This window comes from Anarrhichthys ocellatus, unplaced genomic scaffold (assembly GCF_004355925.1).
Source record: "Anarrhichthys ocellatus isolate YVR2014 unplaced genomic scaffold, GSC_Weel_1.0 scaffold58, whole genome shotgun sequence".
Classification (NCBI taxonomy): Eukaryota; Metazoa; Chordata; class Actinopteri; order Perciformes; family Anarhichadidae; genus Anarrhichthys; species Anarrhichthys ocellatus.
This window is the reverse complement of record NW_022280088.1, coordinates 1,960,504-1,981,613: the sequence shown is the minus strand read 5'-3', so window position 1 is coordinate 1,981,613 and position 21,110 is coordinate 1,960,504. Positions and strand designations below refer to the sequence as shown.

The window sequence follows — 21,110 nt, the reverse complement described above, 5'->3', positions numbered from 1 at the left end:
GTTTGAATACTGCTGCACTGATTTACTGTCTAAGATCCTGTCGAGAATATGCAACTGTTAACTGTAATATTGTCGCTCTGATTTAGTACCTAATACTGGTCACATAGGACTGTGCTGCAAGTGTGCAATAACTGTACTGAACAGTGTAATCTTGTGCAATATTTCTGTGATATAGAGGTATTGTTAACATCAGGCGAAACACATTTGTTGATAAGGTTAGGCTACTAAAACAATATAGGTTGCTGTTACATTCAGGCAGCTATAGCTGTTATGGTTATTTAAGAATACATGAATAACTTAGAAAAAGAAAACTACAGTGTAATCATTAATGCTTTTCATAGATATAAGTACAACTATATTATAAGAACGCACTGTTGACCCTGAGAAAGAAAAGTAGCACCAAATAATGAATCCATCCTAAATCCTCCTTCCTCTCATGTAGGTGTTTGCCGCAACCTGAAGTCTGTCGTGGTTCAGATTGGTATAGAAGACTACTTCGAGGACCCCAACAGCCCTGAAGCTAGAAAACTGTTTGATGAGATGGTTAACAAGCTTCAGGTGACAGCACACATCACCCACTACTCACACACAGGAGCAGACTGTCCATAGGTTAGTTCGGGAAGACTCCGAACGTCCGATCCATTCAATGTGCACCAGCAGGATCGGGTTTGGATCAGTATTTATTTTTCACTTTATGATGGTACTAGTTACTGTATGGTGCTCGGCCGTGGGCCAGCCAGGCCCTCGCAGCCGCAGACAGCACAGAGGGGAACGCTGCCTGTCAGACTATCTAATACTTTCAATATTGAGAGGTTATACGAGCAGCCCCTTCCAATAAGGACTGATCCTTGTTTTTGTTGAAATCTGACTCAGTCATTGTCATTTTGGACGTGACGAACTGTGACTAGTGTTCTGACTCACCTAGGCTTGTCTGGCCTGTCTGGTTTTGATTCACTACAGTGGTGAAGTGCTGATACAAAGTGAGGAGGCAGGTGTCTGCCAGACATCCCAAAGTATCTTAAAGGTTTGCACGCACAAGTTTCCATGAGGGAAACCAACACCCATAATGTTGTAAGCACATGAACAAATTATATTTTGTGTGCATGTTTATGCTCCCAAAAGGAAGAAACGTTATTTTTCCCACACATTATTCTTTTCCTGTATAACCACTCTGCCATCCATCGAGTGCAGTGATGACTTAGAGGTCTGCACTCCGTTTCTTCTGAATTTAGTTTCCTTTTTCAGCCAACATGTCCTTGGAGTTTTGCAACACTGTATGCACATGACTAACAGCTCGGCCAATAGTGGTTCAGAGGATAAAATGCATCTATTTTTATCACATTACACACTGTTTTAAACCATGACTCAATCCTGGAAGTCCCAGTGATGATTGGTTGTGGATGCGCCAGTGCTAACTCACTCGAGCAGAGGCTTACTGTGAGAGGCTTGGGTCATGCTTATAGCTGACCACACACAAACAAGAGATATAAAAGCTGTGAAATCCCAGCTTTTATTTATGTTTTGTTTTTATGAGTCAGTTTACAGTGTGTTCCTCTTGGATATCACACTCAAGATGGCACGGTTGCTCACAGCAGTTAGGTAAGCTCTACAAAAGCTACAATTTATTTTTATCGCTCCCTCTTTAAGTTTGCTGTAAAAAGGAAGCCAGAGTTCTCCTCTCATGTTTAATCATCCATTTATTTAAGGGGAGTTAAAGGTGAAGCTTAAAGTCATCCTTAACCTGCTGCATCTCAATGTTTTACCGTTTTTAATAGCTTTCTGTAATTCTGCTAATGGTAGGAAACATAAAGGTATGAAGACAACAGGCGGAAAAGGAGGATTTTGGAAAAAATAAACGAGATTCTGATATCCTTTCCATCCTTTTTCTTTCAGGCTCTGAAAAAGAGACCCGGCTTCTCCAAAATCCTCCATGTGAAAGCAGACAGTCTCTGCTAACATCATTTGTGCAGATTCTTCAAGTCTTGGAGAGGCGCCATCTTGGCTCGGTCAATCAAAAAGACCCAGCTGTTTTGAGCCCGCTCCACGGGGTTGAAAAAGTCTGCAGCACCGACAGAAACAACAGAAGATCGCCATGATGAACCAGGACCGAGGCTCAATGTGCATACTCTCATAACTTAACACTATTCCAGTAAGGGGAAATCAATAACTCCTTCATGTTGGTCAGGAGGCTTCTTTGGACACACGATGGCACTATATATCACAAGAAGGGCCTGTCCTAGAGCTTACAGACTCAAATAACACAACACAACTGTCAGATTTCTCTTTCGTAGTCGTCTCCTGCTTTCACCACAAAAAAAGGATTGTGTTGTCGCACAGAGCCAGATCCCTTTCTTGAAACGTCTGGAGCCGGGTGACAGCGCTGTATTAATGCTTGACACATACTCAAGACTACCTTCAACACCAACGGCTCGTGGGCAGGAGCACATTAAGAAGCGTACATACTTTCCACAGAAGTACATGCAATGGTGGCAGGAGTCAGAAATTGTAGAGAAATTAATTTTTCTCAAGAAATGTTGAGTACTCAAGGTTAAGAGTCTTGACACAGGAGCTTTATGTTCACGTGCGTGTCGAAGATAGAATAAATGGTTTTCCATCCTGCCTGCCCGGCACTACGGTGTCTTCAAACTGGACGACTTTCAACACTTACTGCTTCCACCCAGGAGAGAAACATGCTGCACCAGCTCCAGGCACAGTGGAGAGAGCAAGGACAGCCTCACTGTAACACGCATACCTTGACAGTCTTCTTAGCTAATTGCATGGCAGCGATCCATCTGATCCATCATGCATTTCTCTCAAAAAACTGGTGCCATTTGTAACGGTGTCTGTCCTCATTCCAGTGAGTGTTTTCTCCAATGTGCCATTAATGAGGGAAGAGGGACCATGTACAGGGACCATGTACAGAAAGTGAATCTCTGGATTTGAGTGTAAGCAGCTCTTACTGAGCATAAGGGTGCTGAGTTTCATATGGAACGTGGTCTCCAGGTGTATACAGGTGTTTCAGTGTTTATATATCATGTGACTTTCATACTTAACCATACTAAACAGTGCCATTCCTATTGGTAGTGCTCATCATGGCTGAGGGCCCCCCCCTCCCCCTGTTTATATTTTTCAACTGACACCATGTGGCTCCCTCTGCTGGTTTTTCCAAGCACTTACACAGCCAACGGCCAGCTGGTGTGATTTGACATTGTACTCTTTGCAGCAAGGAACAGGTATTACCTTTTAGTAGTTTGCAGAACTCAAAACCAAGAGATCACGTCCTCAGTATCACCTTCAAATTAGGAATTTGATTTGGTGTGATTCACGGCTACAATTGAGTTTAGCCTACGGCGCAGACATTCTCAAGAAGTATGAGTAGCAATACTGTGGTGACACTTAGTGTACGCTCCTCTGTGCTGCAGGTAACTTAACAGATCAAGATCCGTTTATCATTCACAAGGAATAATACTGTCTTCTGGCTCTGGAGGAGCTTTGTCAAGTCTGAGAAAATAATTCTTGGAACGTTGTCAGGCTGTTCTCGGCTTTGAAACTACAAATGTATAGCACAGCAAGCGTCATTACAAGCTGGGGGGGTGAGTAGTCTAAAGAAATGTGGAAAGATGCGTTTACAAATACGGTCCATAGAAAAGACTATTAATGGGAATTTCTTAAACTTGACCCATACTAGGGACCAAAAGTCAGGATTCTTCTGCCTCTGCTGCATTGATTTTCTCTTTTTCAGTCTCTTATGAGCCCCCAAACATGAAAGTGCAATACTGAATCACTGGAGCTCCTATTAGACATTTACAATCACTTTGCTTTCAAGGAAACATGCACATAGTTTTGAAACAGGTTGAAAAAAATGATTCACACTTCTAGTAGAACATCATCACCTTGAGGCATGTTTACCGTTTTTTTTTTTTTGCTTGCACACCTCATTTGTCTTTACAACACGTGTTAACCTTCGTGGGCGGAGTGTGCATCAGAGCACGATGAACCGTTTCCGCGAAAGCCGAGCAGGCGTTTGTCACGGGGGGCTCTTTTTAAGGCACTGACGAGTAGAGCTGCGAGCTGCTGTTTCGGGGTCTCTGCTTTATTGTCAAACATGTTGATGGGGAATTGTGTAGCTGCATATTGTAGTGATGATGTTTCAGGTGAATGTGAGAGAACAGTTGTGGATGTTCATTTCTTCTTGTGCTGTACTACATCAGTACTGCATATTATTGTCCTATACTGGTACTGATTCATTGGAGGGACGTTCTTTTGTGGGAAAGGTGTAAAACACAATAGCGAAAACACAAAGCACTTGTTGAGTTTAAGTTTTAGACAATCCTGCCTTCGCTATCAGCTACTCTGTACATACTGTTTGTAAAAAAAGAAAAGAAAAAAAGAGTGAAAACATTTGATGTTATATAATATTAAGGTCTTCATTCTGTAAGCATTTTCTCTCCAAATTTGAATGAAAGATAAACATAGAGAATTATATTATGTATAACAGTAGTGTTGAAATTGCAGTTGTGTATTAGATACTTTATATTAAATGTGCATCAGAGTCATATAGAGATGGAAATTATTTAAGAAGAGGATAAAGATGATAATTCAGCTATTTATTTCTATAAAAAAAGAGCGATGTGTATAATATTGGCATGTTTGTGTTCAAGCATCAATCATTAAGTTGCCTTCTTAACTGTTCTGCTACTGTGACAAGAAAATGATTAGATGTTTAAAGAGCTTTGATTGCCTGCAGGTTAATAATGTTTCTCTTTATTTGATCCAGTCTGTTGTTGCACTAGTGAGAAAAAAAAAAGATATTTCAGATGTTTATTATAAAAGTGTTGTTTTTAATGTTCAGCTCTTTCTCAGTATTTGACAAAATATGATGCACTTTTTTTTCCTGAACACTTTTATCGACCCGTCAATCTTCGGTTTAGTCAGAAACGTGGCTGCTTTCTGTCAGCGGGATGCCTGGCAGCGTTTTCTGTTGTGGTATGAAACCCGAGTGTTCGCTTACCTGTTCGGTTTCATGGGAGGAAGATTTTGGAAATACGGCGATTACAGATGAGCTTCGATAACTGAACAGAACCGCACATTTAGCCTCTTTTCTCTTACGCCATCAAGTTAAACAGTGAAACTGATTCAACTACATTCAAGTGCTTTTTAGGTTCATTGCCAATATGACCTTATGTTCACCCTTTGTATTTGTTACTGTCTTTGTTTTAGTTTTGCATTATAATGTAGACTTCACGCTCATACCAACAGTACGTTTGCTTTATTGTGAAAATGGACCTGCTGATGATGTAACGGAGCCTGCGTGCTCTGAAACTGCAGATTAGAGGTGCCAGGTACGCCAGCATCACGTTTTGGCCTTTGTACCCCAAATATAAAGCAGAATAATTTGTAATTTATTTATTGATTCAGAAGCTGAAGCATCACTTATAAACCAAGGTGCTTCCACATCCTCATGTTTATTTAAATCAAGTTTAAATCCTCCAGTTTTGCAGTTCTACGTATTATGCATCATAATGTGCAATTGAAAAACAGTGTCTGAGTGTTCGTGTACCTCTCTGTACATATTTTATGTATGAATGATTGTACTCTGCCCATTCATCTGAATAGTATTTTACACATTACCTCAACACTTATCTGGGCAATTAAGTGTGCAGTTTGTCTTTGTAGTTCTCTTCACTTCTGACTGCCATCGACCGGTACGCCAACTGACCCATGAACTTCATCCATGTTGCTACAAATGACAAAATGGATTCTATCGCTGACAAAACTTTCCCAAAAGATGATCGGCCTTCTGCGATGACTGCAATAGAGGGAAATGTTTTACTACTCATTTTTACTCATTTGTTGCCATCAATAAAGTTGCTTTAAATTGTATTTGTTTGTACTTTCAGCTACTTTGTACAATAGTCATTGATTACACCTTTGCTTTTCCACTGTGACTCGCCAAAATGTCGGCTGCTAAAAAGGTCTATTTTTAACAGCTTCTCTGTAGCGTTCGTTACCTGTAACAATAGGAACTTTGTGTTGCAATTGCAACACAAACAAAGCTGTTGTTGCAGCTTGTGGAAAATATTCTTTGCCTGTCTGTGCCAACAACAACATCCACAAGAATGATAACAGATACATTTCTGCAGATTTCCTGTGTCACTTCTTGGGTGTGTTTTTGTGACGAAGCGTTGTTTGTAGACCAAACATGCTAATGGTGGCTTCCTCCCATGAAAGATCTTGTAGACTTGTGTGTGTGATCCCCTGTCGCCTGTTGGTAATGTTGTGTGAAAAACTACTTCAAGACTCCCGACTAAGACAGCAAGTTGTGTGGGGCATTGTTTCCAAAGCTTTTTCTCTGGGGACCCACTTTCTTTACTTTTGTTCCCTCCCATCAGTAAAACAAGCAGAATGTATGCTAGCCTTTAATATTAGATTCAATGTACAATTATCAGAACAATACGAACATTCAGGCCTTAATATTATTTTTGAGTGTGGGTGCACCAAATTATTGCAAGCAAATTATTCACAAATAATGGAAAAATGTGTTATTTTATTATTATTAAAATTATATAATAAATGTAACCAATTTCAAATTATTCACGATGATTTGGTAATCTCTAAAAATGAATTACAATTTATACGATAATCAAATAATCAATGTACCTGTGTAAACAATCTTTTAACAATTGGTTCATTTTAAATGTCTTATTATTATAAGATGTGACTTATAAACTGTATGATGGAATTCGTATAAGTTGACCACTTGTTATTAATGTGTTTGTAGATTGTTTGAGTGCAAATGACTCGTGGTAAACTCTCTGTAACTTTCTAAACGTACAAGGAGCTCCTAAAACACCATCAAGTCCTGATGATTTAAAAAAAAGACTAGTTCCCTGTAATGAACCAGAACTAGTGAAACAACAGATCATTTTACCCTCTTCTGCAGCCTCATGTGTTCCCCTGCTGGACCCGGGACTCCTGCCAGAACTTTGTCCCCATGTTTCCCTCTCTCTGCTTTTCAACCGTCTGAATGAAGGAGGAGGGTGAATACACTGCCCACGGAAAACAAGGTTTTACTTTTAATACAGCCTTCTACACACAATAACAATGTACAGTAATAATGCACAGCCCATTTGATTGCATAACCTTTCTCAGAAAAAAAATACATTTTTTCACAGCTCCACTAATCAATATCTTTAAACAATGACACAAATGTTAAGATGTGATTTGAAAATGATGATACGACAGAAAGTCTGCCGCACTATAGAGATTTTTAAGCCTGTGAAGCTTATTGTTTTGGTTTTATAGCTCACAAAAACTACAAACCCATTTTCTGCAGCAGTTTCGGATAGATGTTCTTCTTAAATGTTCTGGTAATTAGATTAGATTAGATTCCATTGCAGAGTGTCACTACAGTAGTGTTAATAGCAGACATTACATTCAACGCCACAATAATTATAATGCCAACCAGCAAATGCCAGACGAAGTTGGGCAACTACCTGGTCAAGAAGACGAACTAAGACCAAGATCATTTTAGCAAAAGTTTGTGTCGACAAACACCAAGTATAAGAAGAGTAAATGTTCATCAGAAAGACCCAGAATGGATGCTAATGTTGCTCTGCAGTCGTTTGTTTAATATGTTCCCCGTAACAACTTTATACATCTGAACTGTGAGTTTTTCTCAAGTCAATTTTCCAAAAGAACATTTCCTAAATTACACAGCGCGAAATAAAGTTATTGATTGTTAATTCTGTCCTGGTCTTGAGAAACTCTCCGAAGTCATCTGTGCTAAACTGCCATGAAATGTAACGTTGAAGCTGAATAGAGTTGAGCAACATGATGCTACCAAGCTTGATAAAGGTGAACCACACTGCATATTAATTCTATATAGTATGTACTACTCATCATAGTATAATGTTGAACAGTTAGTGTGCAACATTATCAGCATACTTTTATACCAACAGGAAATGATGCAATATGTGTGATGTTGACAATTTAACTTCACAACTAACAGCAAATGTTCTTCGTATAATTAAGACTTTTGTTTGTTTTCCAACTGTTATTAGCACACTGAAAAATGAGTGGTATTTAGTATGCACACTGTGGCTTGAGTTTTTGATTGATTTTGTGACCTTTCAGATCTGAAACACTGCATACTCAAAACCTGCTTAGAGTCAGTATGTAGTAAAGATTTCTGATACAGCAAGTGACCATTTGCCTATCCTGCTTGTATGACCGATGTTTGTAATATAGCTGCATCTTAACAGTTGCAATAAACTAACAGGAGACCTCAGTCAGACACAATCTAACAGGTCTAATCAGGCCAAAAAGTGAAAACAGCTTTGTGTGGACAGGGTTCCTTTTTTTGCCCCAAACATTTTAAACACATTAGAGAGCCTGTTTTATAGCACTGGTTGTCTATCAGTAGAAAAATAAACGGTATTGGCACCGTGTCTAAGCATTGGCAGGGTACATTTTTTGGATGCATGTCATTCTCTCACTGGAACTTTGGGCTTTCTGTTCCTTCTCGTTCACCAAGTTACCATCTGATGCTCCTTGATATTTGTAGTTGGCATCAAGTCAGCGTCCAGAAGATGCATCAGCTCTGTTCTTGGCCCTTGTTTGGTTTTGAATCTAATTGGTCATTAGTCTAAACTTCAGCTGTTTCCAATATTATTTCTACTTTTAATGATTTCATGTTCTTTCAAATAAAAGCTTCACAATAACTGTGAATGACAAAGGATGTGACTGGTGAAGCTCTAATAGTGTAAATACGGCTTTTGGGATGTTTTGGTGTTTGTAATGAAAACCATATTGTGACATTGCATGCTTTCCAGTGGTGGAAGAAAAAAGTACATTATTACATTTACTCAAATACTGTTTTGAGGTATTTTCTGCATTTTGTGCTACTTGTCCTCCACTAGGCTACAAGCTAGATGAAATATTGCACTTTTTACTACATTATCTGATTGCTTGAGTTAATTTGTAGATTAACATTTTGCATAGTGCAACATTTAGTCTATTGAGTCCTACAAGTTTTACAAGTAAAAACAAGTACAAAAACTGTCATTGCATTGAGATAATTTGAACCTGGTTAAATAAGTAAATCAATTTTTATGAATTTTCTAGAATGTCAACATTGTTCTTAATTTTAAAGCAGCTATCCCTTGTGTCTTGTTTCAAGATTCTCACACTAATTGTCAATTTTTTTTTTACACTATTCTAGGAAAGAAATGCAGTATGATAATCATGTGAAATGGTTAAAATCAGCTCCACCGTGATCAGCTAAAGGTAAAGTGCTGATTACTGTACATGCTAATGCATACTGCAGGTGATAAAAAAATAAACAGATCATTCTGCACAGAAGGTTACTAATAACTTTGATACTTCAATTACATTTTGCAGAACACTTGTGTATTTTTTACTTACACATACAGGACTTTTACTTGTAATAGAGTTTAATATAAATAAAGGATCTGAATACTTCTTCCACCACTGAGGGTTCCATGAGCTAACTAGACTAAATTTGAGTTAACTTTCAAATGCTGTTATTTTAAACTGATGAATGGAGGACTGGGTCTGTTCTAACACCATCTGTCACCTTGGCACAGGAATATGGCTTTGGAGCCTTTTCTTTTATTTCCATGTGCGCTCGCTGTCTGCCTTGCTCTCCTAGATCTAAAGGGTGATGGTATGGAAACAGCTCTTGCCTGTGGTTATACTTTCCTGGAAAATATTCAGGAGGACAGAAGTGGATGAAGAGGAAATATCTGACGGCTACCAGTAGTGTGTTTAATATTTTGAATGAATTAAGAAGACACAACTGGTCTTGTTAGATGACGATAGAACTTTTATTTTGTTAAAATCAATTTTAATTTAGCATTTCCTTTTATTTTTTAATTAACATAACATTACGTACAGAAGGCACTTACAAAAACAAGTTAAATTACAGATGCTGTTATTATAAACATTAAATTAATGATTAAAAAAAAAATGTAATGACAGAATAAAGACAAGAAATAACAGCACCATTGGCAACCTTTGAACAGTACATCTCAAATAAAAATGTTGCATGATTTGAATCTACAGTACAATAGAAACAATACTCATTAATGAAATAATGCCCGAGCTATGTTTTTAAGTATAACTTAATCACCAAGATAAGATGCGTAAAACTCAACAGTAATGTTTTTCACTAGTCAGAGGTTTTTTTTATTTTACATATTAGGCTTTGTGGTTTCAGCTCTGTGCAAGTCCTGGTGCATCTCTATTAGACGAGTGGCCTCCCTCTGTCCTGACAGCAAAGCACCATGGGTAGTGGAATAGTATTTTCTGTGGGTTGCCTCTCCAGCGAACAGGACCTGTAGAGGCTGAGGTAAAGATAAAAGATTTGAGGGAAGAAAACCAGATTCAAAACAAGAGCCGTCAATGTCATCTTGACATTTCTTTTGGCCTCCTGCGCTGCACTATTTTTTATTTTCATCACTTGTTAGCGCTCTGCATGTAGGAGGCCGCAGTAACTTTCCTTAAGGCCTTCATGTTTCAGTTTGACAGAGTTGAAGGACTTCAGCGGAGGGGTAATACCATTCCTTCAATGGTGTCAAGTGAGCACACAAATCCTCCCCCCTAGCACCTTTACCCCTTCACCCACAACACCTCAGGTTTCATGGTCTAGACTGCTGGCCAGGAAGCAGCCTTCCTAACCCTCCCTGACACTAGTTGTATTTTCTGCATGTGCAGCGATGTGACATGGTATGACACCATCGCATTAGCCATAGGCTCTCAGAGGGCATGAGAGTGTAAACAGTGAAACTACTGTTGTAAGGGTAGTTACAGTTACAGTGCATTTTTTTCGACAACATTCATAGTGCAATGACTATATTATTAAGTAATTATCTTATACAATATTTACAGTCTTTTATTTGACATGTCCCTTAATTTCATACAATTCCCAACAAAGACACTGATATGTAACTTTGAATTCATAAGAATTTTGTTTTCAGAATTTCTATCTATTTATTTCCAATTAACTGGTATCATAACCTAGAGACTATATTTGTCAGTACACAGCAGGTCAGCTAAACATGCAACAAGCATACAATTTAACATATATGAAATATAAAGCTTCCAGTAATATATAAATAATGAATCAATATTTAGTCGGGTTTAAATGGAGCACTTCCTCAAGGGAAATTACTCTGAACATCAGCCAGTTATAAACTTACCACGACTAGCTAAACTGTCACAGAATTTTGCCTTCATTTTCTCTAATTAGTAACAAATTGCATAATTCTTTCGAGAAAACCATATCAAATCATTAGGAAATGTATTGTTAGAAAATAGTCAAACAAACACAGGACTTTCACCCAGGAGGCTGTTCATGTCCTGTGTGAAACCAAAAGTCAACGTTGACTTATTTTTCTGTAATTTTGTTACATGTCTTACATACTTTAGCAACGCCAGTTACGTAATAAACGTACATATTTGAACCCAAATCATGATCTTTTCCTAAACCTAACCAAGTACTTTTGTTGCCTTAACCTAACCAACTTTAGCTTTGTTGTTTGTAAGTAAGTAAACCTACTTTATAAGTTTATTTTGCATGTAACAGGTGGAGTCCAAAGCTGATACTAGAGGGGCACCATAGCTTTAAGCATAAGGCTTCAAGTGTCAGTATTTGTCAAGTTGGGAGTGAGAATGTGTTGCCAAAACAAGTGAAAACTTTGTCCTTTTCAGCTTAATTGGAAATATTATCTCCGGCACTTGATACCACACAGTGTGGTAGACACAATTACAGAAGCATGCAACAAATTAATGCAATACCAACACTACTAAGTTTGGCTTAACAATAACTATAAAGGGCTACTGAATTGCTTTAAATGGCCGAGGTGTTTTTATTCCTCTGTCCACCCACTGTGTTGTCTTGAGGGTATCTTACCGGAGCCTTGGTGCTGTTGGCATAAGGCAGCGGCATGGCCAGCCTTTCACAGTCCCCACCGCTGGATCCCACCCTGGTGAAGGAGTAGGAGCCTCGAATGAAGGGGTTACTGCCCCACGAGGAGCGCAGGACACGCCAGGGCTTAGGAATGTCGGGGTTCCCTGTGGACAGACGGACAGAGACACTTTATGACAATCATGGACAGTCTGGTGTCTACAAAATCCAGTGCAATACAGAACCAAACCAGTTCAAATTAAGAATGTTACGGCTGTGAGTTGAGGCCTTTCACTGGGACGTCTAATCTGCCAACTTATCAAGTCGTGACCCTCTTTGAGGAGAAAGGCACCAGCGAGTCTATATGTAATTAAGCAACAGCTGAGGGGATTAAACCACGTTGACCTAAATGAGGAATGTGTGTGTGTGTGTGTGTAGCTTCTCTGTGTGATTTACCGTCTGCAATCTATTGGAAGTCCACTGACCTCATCATGAAGTGACAGTCACTGCTTCTGCACTCACACTGTGACCTGTTTCTGAGGCAATCCCTTATTCGAGAAATACTCTCATTCATTCTTACAGTATCGACACATCACTAATCTGTTCCCAAACAATGAATCAACCTATAGCCATGTTATGAAACCTTTTACATTCCATGCTGCAATCTGTTCCACAAGAAGTGCTGTATTTTTAGGTAACTAGTAGCTGCAACATTGGTTCAGAGAAAATGAAACATCCATGACATTTGTGTCACAAGAAAAAGGATGTACTGATCAAATGTAAGTTAAAGTAAAGCCTTGTTCCCCTTATCCAACCTCATGATCAACCCTTCAGCTCAGTGTTGCTCATGTGGCGGTAACACTTGACACAGCATCAACCGATACCTAGTCATCCAGCTGTATTATCTGACAACCTTTTGTCATGAAAAAATGCTACTTACATCACAGACAAAGCTTATATAATTTCCTTTGTATGAAATGCAACGACCAAACCCAACTGTTTGTTTGAGTCACTGAGTTCAGTCTCAGCCTTCCCAGGCTATTACGTTCATTTTACAGTATTGGAGATGAACTTAGAGGAGGGTTGGAAGACAGAAGTTGATCTCTTCTGTTTTCTGTCATAAAAATCTACAGAAGTCAGAATTATAAAGAAGGTGAATATTTTGATAATTTCTGTGGTAAGATAAGGATTACATAAAGGAGGAGTAACATATCTAAAAGTGAGAATAAAATAGACACAAAGAAAGTATTCTTGTGTAGATATCAACCTAGGAGGCCCACAGAAGCTTCTATGATGTAACATTGGCCCACAATACACAGCTCTGTTTCCTTGTGTGTACCTGTAAAGCGCCTCAGGAGCTCAGTGCAAGTCTCGGCCACTGTTTCGTCATCGCAGCGCTCCATGTACAGCGCCTCCTGCCCGCAGATCCAGCCGCTCAGCATGTAGCCATAGCGCTCGGGCGGGTAGAGGACGTCAAAGCTGCAGATCTTCTTGTACCACAGCTCCTCGGGGTAGGCCAGCTGTTCGAGCTGAGCCTCATCCTCCCATACAAACTGGATGCTGTTGCACTCGGGGCTCCAGAAGGGCTCTTCAAACTCCAAGAATATCTTATCGGTGGTGCTGATGCCCAACTTCTCGATGGCGAGCACTTTGTCCTCAGGCAGAGAGGGGGAGAACATGGCCTCGTGGTTCTGCTTCAGGACGCCCAGAGAGGCTGTGACGATCACATGGTCAGCTGCGATCCACTCCTCGTCCTCACACTCCACGTAAATGGGATGACCCAGGATCAGAGGGTCCTCGCGAGGTTGGCAGCCGTGGTTGTTGTCATTGTGGTTGTTTTCCTGGTGGGTGTCGCTGCTCTTGGCGATCACCTCCTGATGCTGGGCTGAGTAGTTCCAGTGGATGCTGCGGACCGGTTTGCTAAGGCAGACGGTGCGAGAGGGGATGTCTTGGGCCAGGAGCTCCACAACCTTCATGAAACCTTCAGGAATGACATAATGTGCACCAGGGATCTCTGTCCACTCGCCAAACTCACTCAGAGACACCTCATCCATACTGGGAGAGCTGCTTTCACAACTCTCCACCTGAAACAGGAGAAATATCAACACAGAGAATGTATGGAGTGAGCAGTCAGATCACACTGATGTTCTTCCGGGCAATCCTAGAGAGCATCATTAGATACAGAATTACGGCATGATTTGGCAACCTAACAGTGCAACTTGCAAGCTTGCACAAAACGGCAATGAAGGTAATCGTGAAGAAAAACGACTGCCTGCTCGTACACGAGAGCGTGTACGAGCAGGCAGTCATGAAACAAAAATCTCTGGGGACTTACAACATCCCCTCTTCTGAATATGAACCTCTGCCATCAGGGAGAAGAATCCGTGTGCCAAAGTGCAACTCAAACCGCTTGAAACTATTGTTCGCTCCAGCCTCCATCAAGCTGCTGAACTCTAATGCTAAATCTTAGTGTAATGGAGCAGTGTGCAATAAATACACAAGCACTTTAGCACTTATGCACCTTCATTCTTACAGGTTCTTTTTTTTTAAGCTGCTGTGTTGTCATTGTCAAATGTCTCGTATGTCTAAAGATGGTTTCATGTTGTTTTTGGGACAAAATTCCATTTCTAGCGAATTGGACAACGTTCTGATCACTTTAGTAAACACGCGGCTCATTTAATAGTGAGCTAGCATAGTAGCGATTAGCTGGTGGCCAATGGGCCGCAACCGCCTGTCTCTTCTCTGCTGCTGTTCACAGCATGCTCTGGTTCCTGTGTCTTTGTGTGTGGGCGGTAGCGTATAGAGGAGCACTCAAAGGAATGTAGCACTGATGTAGCACCCACATGAAAATATTAAATGGCTGTTTATATCAAACGCCAGAGAGGCAACATTTCATTTAAGGTGTTTTCATGCAGACAATAACCTCGGGGAGCTGCAGTTTTAGTTCTCTGATGTTTTTTATGACATCTGCCTGACAAAAAAACAAAACAAAACATAACCTCCAATGTGAAAGGAAAAATTGTGTTTGGCTCCCTCACACAATTACATAATTTTCTTCACTGTATGCATGGGGTGAGTGCTATCATTTAGTGCCGAATTATGAATGATTAGTTAATTTGCAGATCAATAGAAAATGTATGAATTTTCATCGTATGCCTCTTTTCCACTGCATGTTTATGGCTCTACCCGACCTAATTCTACTTGCTCTTTTATGGTTTTCTGTTGAAAAAAGTTGTGGTTAGTACCTGATACCTGGTACTTATTTAGTTATCGCCTCTGTCGAGGTTCCGATCGAGCTGAGCCAATACTAAAAAGTTGAGTTAGAGAGAGAGAGACCGAGAAACAAACATTAGCTTCCTGCATCTTCTCAAATGAGACCATGTACTGCTTTTCTCTGTTTAACATAATTGAAAATGTATGTTTGTATACCAACTATCATTTTCCACATTTCTTGATGATTCATAATTGCAAGGCTCTCTCTCTCACACACACACCTTGAGGTACTGCTGAAGCATGGACAGTTTGAGCTTCTTGGTGCTCTCAGAATCATCAGGATCCAACATGATCTTCTTGCGCACCACGTCCCGCGTAAAGATGCCAACGCTGTTCTGGCTCTCAGCGCAGACAGGCTTCCCATTCTGGAAGAACTCCTGAGTCAGCTCGTACACCTAGAGAGGAGTGAGTCGGAGAGTAATCAGGAGGAAGACAATAAGAAAGTATGTCAAGGAAGCAGACAGAAGAAAAATAAAGCAGCTTAGTTCCGCTCAGAATAGATCAGTTCAGCGTTTGATTGTTTTATGTGGTGAAGTGCAGCATTATGGAGAAACCCCACAGGTAGCACGAATCAAATCACAGCACATTAATAAGAAATACTGCCAGACACTACAAGAGCAGGCCATTGTTAAGGAGAAGAAAACAGAAAGAAGAAAATAGGAGAAGAGACTTGTTGATAAGCTAACAGGATGCTACACAGAGGTGATAATTCACCATTTCCTGGAAACTAAAACACCACCAGTGAAATTCAAACATTTACAGTATGAACGGGGACTGTGTTTACTTTAAGTTAATGAAGTTAAAACTTAAAGACTTTAACTAAAACCTGCAGAACAAGTACTGTATGTGCGTCATTTATTGTTTGGTATTTTATAGATGTCAAGGTGCCCTTGCTCCGACCACACCTAATTGGCAACAAGCTTTACTTTGTGTGTCCTATAGCTCGTGAATACAGCGCTTGCGTTTGTCTGAATATAGATGATGCTTTCACAAGCTGCAGTGCGCAAGAGGCAATGGCAGACAAGTGTTGTGGTTAGGGAGGTGATCGTCAGGTCAGGTGATCTGCGGTGAACCTGAAGCATGGTCTCATTTTTTCACTCTTTTCATTACGCCACCTATTGAAAAGACATCCTGCAGACTTTAGAAGCCTTGTCAAGTCAACTTTATTCATATACCCCAAAATAGCATGTTTGTTTCTAACAGCTTTACAATATGGACAACAGACACAGAAAGCATGATGAGATGACTATGCAGGGCTGAAATTAGGATGCTGAAACTGCCACTGTGTCTGTAAAGGTGTGAACTTCCATAAAGAAGATTTAGCACAAGGAGTGTTAAAGAGTGGGTGGGTCATTTTGGACCTGCGATCACACAGAAAAAAGACATGTACCAAAGGTTAATGAAGATGAAATCCCCTCTGTGTGTTGTATACCTTCTCTCTGTAACTGCTCCTCTAGAGGTGACCTTTAAACTACAATACTCCTTCTCTAACAGGAGCTGCTACAGAGCTCAGAGCAGAGAACTGGACCAACGACAATTGCCACTCCTTAGGTAAGTTCAGCATGCTTTGGTGGATATTTCACTGCTTCACCTCAAAGATGGCTGAAGATATTTTTAGTAATGATGATGGATGTTAACAGTGGCTTTTATTTCACCTTAAGTAGCTTTAAGGTTGTTAAAAACAGCATAATAATGATGGGGAAATCTGTACATTAATAAGTGTTTCTCTGCAAAAACTTGAATAAGAATTTCTGTTAATTTACTGTTTATAGATATTTTACTTTAATTTCACAGTCTTGGTAGCCGCTGCTGCCAGTCATTTGACCGTTTTTTATGATTTTTCTTATTTTAACAGTGAAATCTTTACTATATTTGTCACGTATTCTCTATTCAATCTCATGTGTCTGTGTTTTTATGGCTGCACCTTTCTATAAAGAGGAAATATTCTAGATGTTTGTCATCTTTCATCACACGTTTCCCCAAATTCAGCTTATTCATCCTATTTTCTATCCGTGGAAACTTTCGGATCTCCATTAATTTAAAATACAATTTTGCAGGTCTGAACAATATTTGTCCACAGAGCATTTGTTTTTAAGGGGCTTGCCACTAGTTACTATGGCTATGCTCCATAACTTAACTTACATAAACATATGTTGATGTAAGGCAGGCTGAAAAGTGAGGTTATCTGTGCTCTTGCCCATGCATGCATTCAGTTGTGCATATATAAGTGAATTGCCTGTGTGCACATGCGTCCTCTTACCTCGTTGTACAGGTCACTGAACTCCTCCACCAGGTCTTTGGGGATCCTCTTCCCGACGTTGGTCTGGTAGTGAGCAACGCCATTCTTAGTGTACAGGCTGATGCGTCCCACGCTCCTCTCCCCGTCTGTGGTGTGCTCCAGCAGCCCGTTGTCCTCTGCCAGGTGGTACACTGGGTTCCCATTGGCACCATGGATCCAGGTGGCTCCAAGCTCCAAAGTTGCTTTTCCTACAAAAACAAAGAGAGGGAAGACACACAGATGAGTTTGAGTTTGAAAAAAAAAAAAGGATCTCTTTGAACCCTGCTTTGTTGCGGAACAACCACACCTGAGTTTTACATAAGTGGACAGTTCAAGAAGGAGGTCAACTCAATTAACATACTGCAGTTGCTTTAGCCCCATTGGAATACCATTCATTTGATATTTTTCCTGAGGATGATGGCATCACACACTTCATATTTTTTAGATTCGTATTAAAAATGGGCCAATGCAGTTAGTTATGCTTCTATAATTACATAACAGGCATTTACATAACAGACGCAATTATCCGTGTCCCTCACATCCAAGTTTACGTTTAACAGTGCAGAATGTGTCATTTTACATTTGACCTCTTTGATGTGCATACATGTATCTGTGCCGTGAGCAGATGTAGTTCCCTACTTGTTTGTTTTTGCCAGTTGAAAGACTTCGCCATGAAACTTTCTCTGGCATAAGAATGGCAGTTCAGTTGACTTTCTTTTGGAACTAGACATGCATCCGATAAGTGCATTCATTCAGGTTATTTAAGGAGACAAAGAGTCAATGTATATCAAGATATAGTGTGTGCGCTAAATATGCAGCTACAACCAGGAGAGTAAGCAACTTAGCATAAAGACTGGAAACAGCTAGCCTGGCTCTGTCCAAAGATAACAAAATATGTCTACTGGCACTTTCTAAAACCCACTAATCAACACATTATATCCTGTTTATTTAATCTGTGTAGAAACCAATGTGTTGATGACATGGGAGTTATCAGATAGTTAATAGTCACCTCCTGGAGGCTAGCTGTTTCGTCATGGTTCCAGTCTTATAGCCTAGCTAGGCTAGCCACCTTTGGCACTATTTGGTCATATTTAGCTACATGGAGGTACCAATCTTCTCATCTAACCCTCTGCAAGAGAACAAATGAGCATCATTTACAACATGTCAAGCTATTCATTTAAGTTTCACTGATGGATTGTTACCACTTTGTAGTTGCTTTCTCATCAGGATTTGCTTGATGAATTGTAGGATATCTGAACTAAAATAATACTTTTCATTAAAAAGGGAAAATCTATAATAACCAATTAAATTGCTGCTTGTTTAGAAAGATGAAAAAGGCAGAGGCATTGCACCAAATAAATGTGTTGCACAGGGCACGCTTTCAGTGTTTAGGTGTTATTCATAGATTAGTTACAAAGATAAGATACAAAGTGTGAGGTAACAACGGGTAAAGGGAGACTCTCACCGAGCTGAACACTTTGAACTCTCCCGCCGACGTGGTCTGACGCCTCTAGGACAGTGACATCCGTGAAGCCGTTTTTCAGTAGGATCTTAGTTGCAGCAAGGCCGGCCAAGCCAGCACCAATCACTACTATTCGAGGCTGCCGATGAGTGCGTAGGCCGCTACTAAGAGGATCATCAGTGCTGTCTGACGAAATTTCACAACTTTGCATGCCGTCCAAGATCCTCTTCGATGGAGTCTGTGGGCAAATTAAAGAAACTCAAGTTAAAAAAATGGCAACATTAAATCATCGAGTCATACAGCAGATTAATATTGTGTGAAAGAAAGAAAAGTCAACATATTTTTGAGTTTACGTGTAAAAATAAATAAATGACATATTAAGTTCCTTGAGAAAAAGAATACACTTTGAAGTAACTAGCTCACGAATGCAGACACTGGTGGTTGGGTGCGGCATGCTGGGTGGCAGAATGTTTCCTCCTACACACTTATCATACCAGCTACTGATCACTGCGTCTCTCGGTTGCTGCAGTTTGTCTATCTTTAGCATATGTTGTCAAGATTTTACAGATTATTAATCTCAATATAACAGATTTTTAACAGCACTGAAAAAAAATCACAAAAAATTCAACAATATTGTTTTTAGAAACGATGGATCCCTGAAAGTCCCCAAATATTTAACAGTTTTATCTTGTGAGGATAAGATGCTATCTTGTGTGCATGTGATTATAACTTGTGTGAACTAGATATCCACCTTGTACACTACATGAATTATCTTGTGCAAACAAGATTTATATCTTGTTATGCAAACAAATGAATACTGGCCACAAGATAAGAATATATATTCCACGAGTCCTTAAGAAAAGGAACAGCGTCCATGTTGCTTTGGATAATCCACAGAATATGCAATAAGCAGTTTCTCGTCCGAAACTGTTGTTGAAGTGAGTTCTGTGGATTATAACATCGAAGGAAAAAACTGTCACATTTTTAAATCCAATATAAGTGCTGTGAGCCCCACAAACTAAATTCCCCTTATCTCCATTATAGTGGAGTGGAGGCAGAAATCTCAGAGACCACGCCGTGTACCACAAGTGACATCATTCAGCTGAACTGGTCCTTTAAAGAATGACCAATGCACCTACACGCTTGGCACAACTCATTTAGCCTCTTGAGAGCCCTGTTGTCTTTTGTTCCTAATTAAACACTGACTACACAGATATATTTTACAGCTGATACTGTAAGTGTTGCTTAACAGCATTCGCCTTCATATGACCCAGATTTACAGCTGCATATATATATATAACTGTGATTAATTTAATTTAGTCTTTTCCATGACGTGTTTACATTATTCTGTCTACCTGCTGTGTATCCTGCTGTTCGACATTGTTTATCGCGCATAAGGCCAAATATAAGTCCCTGTTACGTGGAGACACAACTCTATTATTTCGGTCAGAGAATAAACTACAAACAACTAAAAAAAGATTATTATAGCACACGGAAATTATACTGAAATTGCTCAGGGACACTAACATTCAGAGTGAAGAATAAACAAGCGACCTTGTTATTCCAGCACGCAAGGCTGCTTGCTGTGAATGTATGGACAGCTGTGTGTAAGAGTAACACAGAGTCCAAATTAATCGTATTACAGCAACATTATTTAGTGGCGGTTTTTCCATGTTAGATATATATGGTGTTGTAACTGTAGAGCTTTTAATATGAAACTGGTCTGACATGCATTAGAAGAATATCAAGTCCTCTAAGGTAGGATGGTGATATCCTGCTGTTACACAATACACACAGATGTTGAGATCACACAGCAGAAACAATTCAGTGTTGAATTAAACGTATATATTTATGTGACAGATGGGTCTTTTATCTTCCTTGTATATGTAAATACAAATCCAGATTACTGTGAAAGAGGATAGTTTACATCTTCGCTTGTTTTTAACCTTGATTCAACTTTCACTTTTGTGAAAATGTTGTTGCAAGCAATTTGTCAATCTTGACAACTCTGCAGGAGGAGTCAGAAGAGCTGACAAAGAGAGTCGGAGAGGAAACAACAAGCCAGCGCTGCGAGAAAAGATGTGTGGGAGGGGAGGGGGGGGGGGGGGGGGGCGGAGTCCGCCTGCAGAGTTGTCAAGATTGACAAATTGCTTGCAACAACATTTTCA

At 39.8% G+C, this 21,110-nt stretch overlaps 2 protein-coding genes across 3 annotated transcripts in view; one reads left to right on the top strand and one right to left on the bottom strand.

Moving 5' to 3' along the window:
* fbxo41 (F-box protein 41) overlaps positions 1–4,408 on the top strand; it is a 41,822-nt gene extending 37,414 nt beyond the window's left edge. For both annotated transcript variants that reach the window (XM_031871387.1, XM_031871386.1), the window contains exons 13-14: positions 443–558; positions 1,894–4,408. In XM_031871387.1, the coding sequence (XP_031727247.1) occupies positions 443–558; positions 1,894–1,956 (179 nt within the window). In that variant the 3' untranslated portion in view covers positions 1,957–4,408. The remainder of the gene's footprint in view (positions 1–442; positions 559–1,893) is intronic.
* Positions 4,409–9,575: 5,167 nt separating this feature from the next.
* Positions 9,576–21,110, bottom strand: part of smox (spermine oxidase) — a 15,525-nt gene continuing 3,990 nt past the window's right edge. The window contains exons 2-7 of the mRNA XM_031871388.1: positions 18,946–19,180; positions 17,463–17,689; positions 15,424–15,597; positions 13,269–14,013; positions 11,936–12,096; positions 9,576–10,367 (exon numbers count right to left, since the gene is read on the bottom strand). Of these exons, the coding sequence (XP_031727248.1) occupies positions 10,215–10,367; positions 11,936–12,096; positions 13,269–14,013; positions 15,424–15,597; positions 17,463–17,689; positions 18,946–19,153 (1,668 nt within the window). The 5' untranslated portion in view covers positions 19,154–19,180 and the 3' untranslated portion in view covers positions 9,576–10,214. The remainder of the gene's footprint in view (positions 10,368–11,935; positions 12,097–13,268; positions 14,014–15,423; positions 15,598–17,462; positions 17,690–18,945; positions 19,181–21,110) is intronic.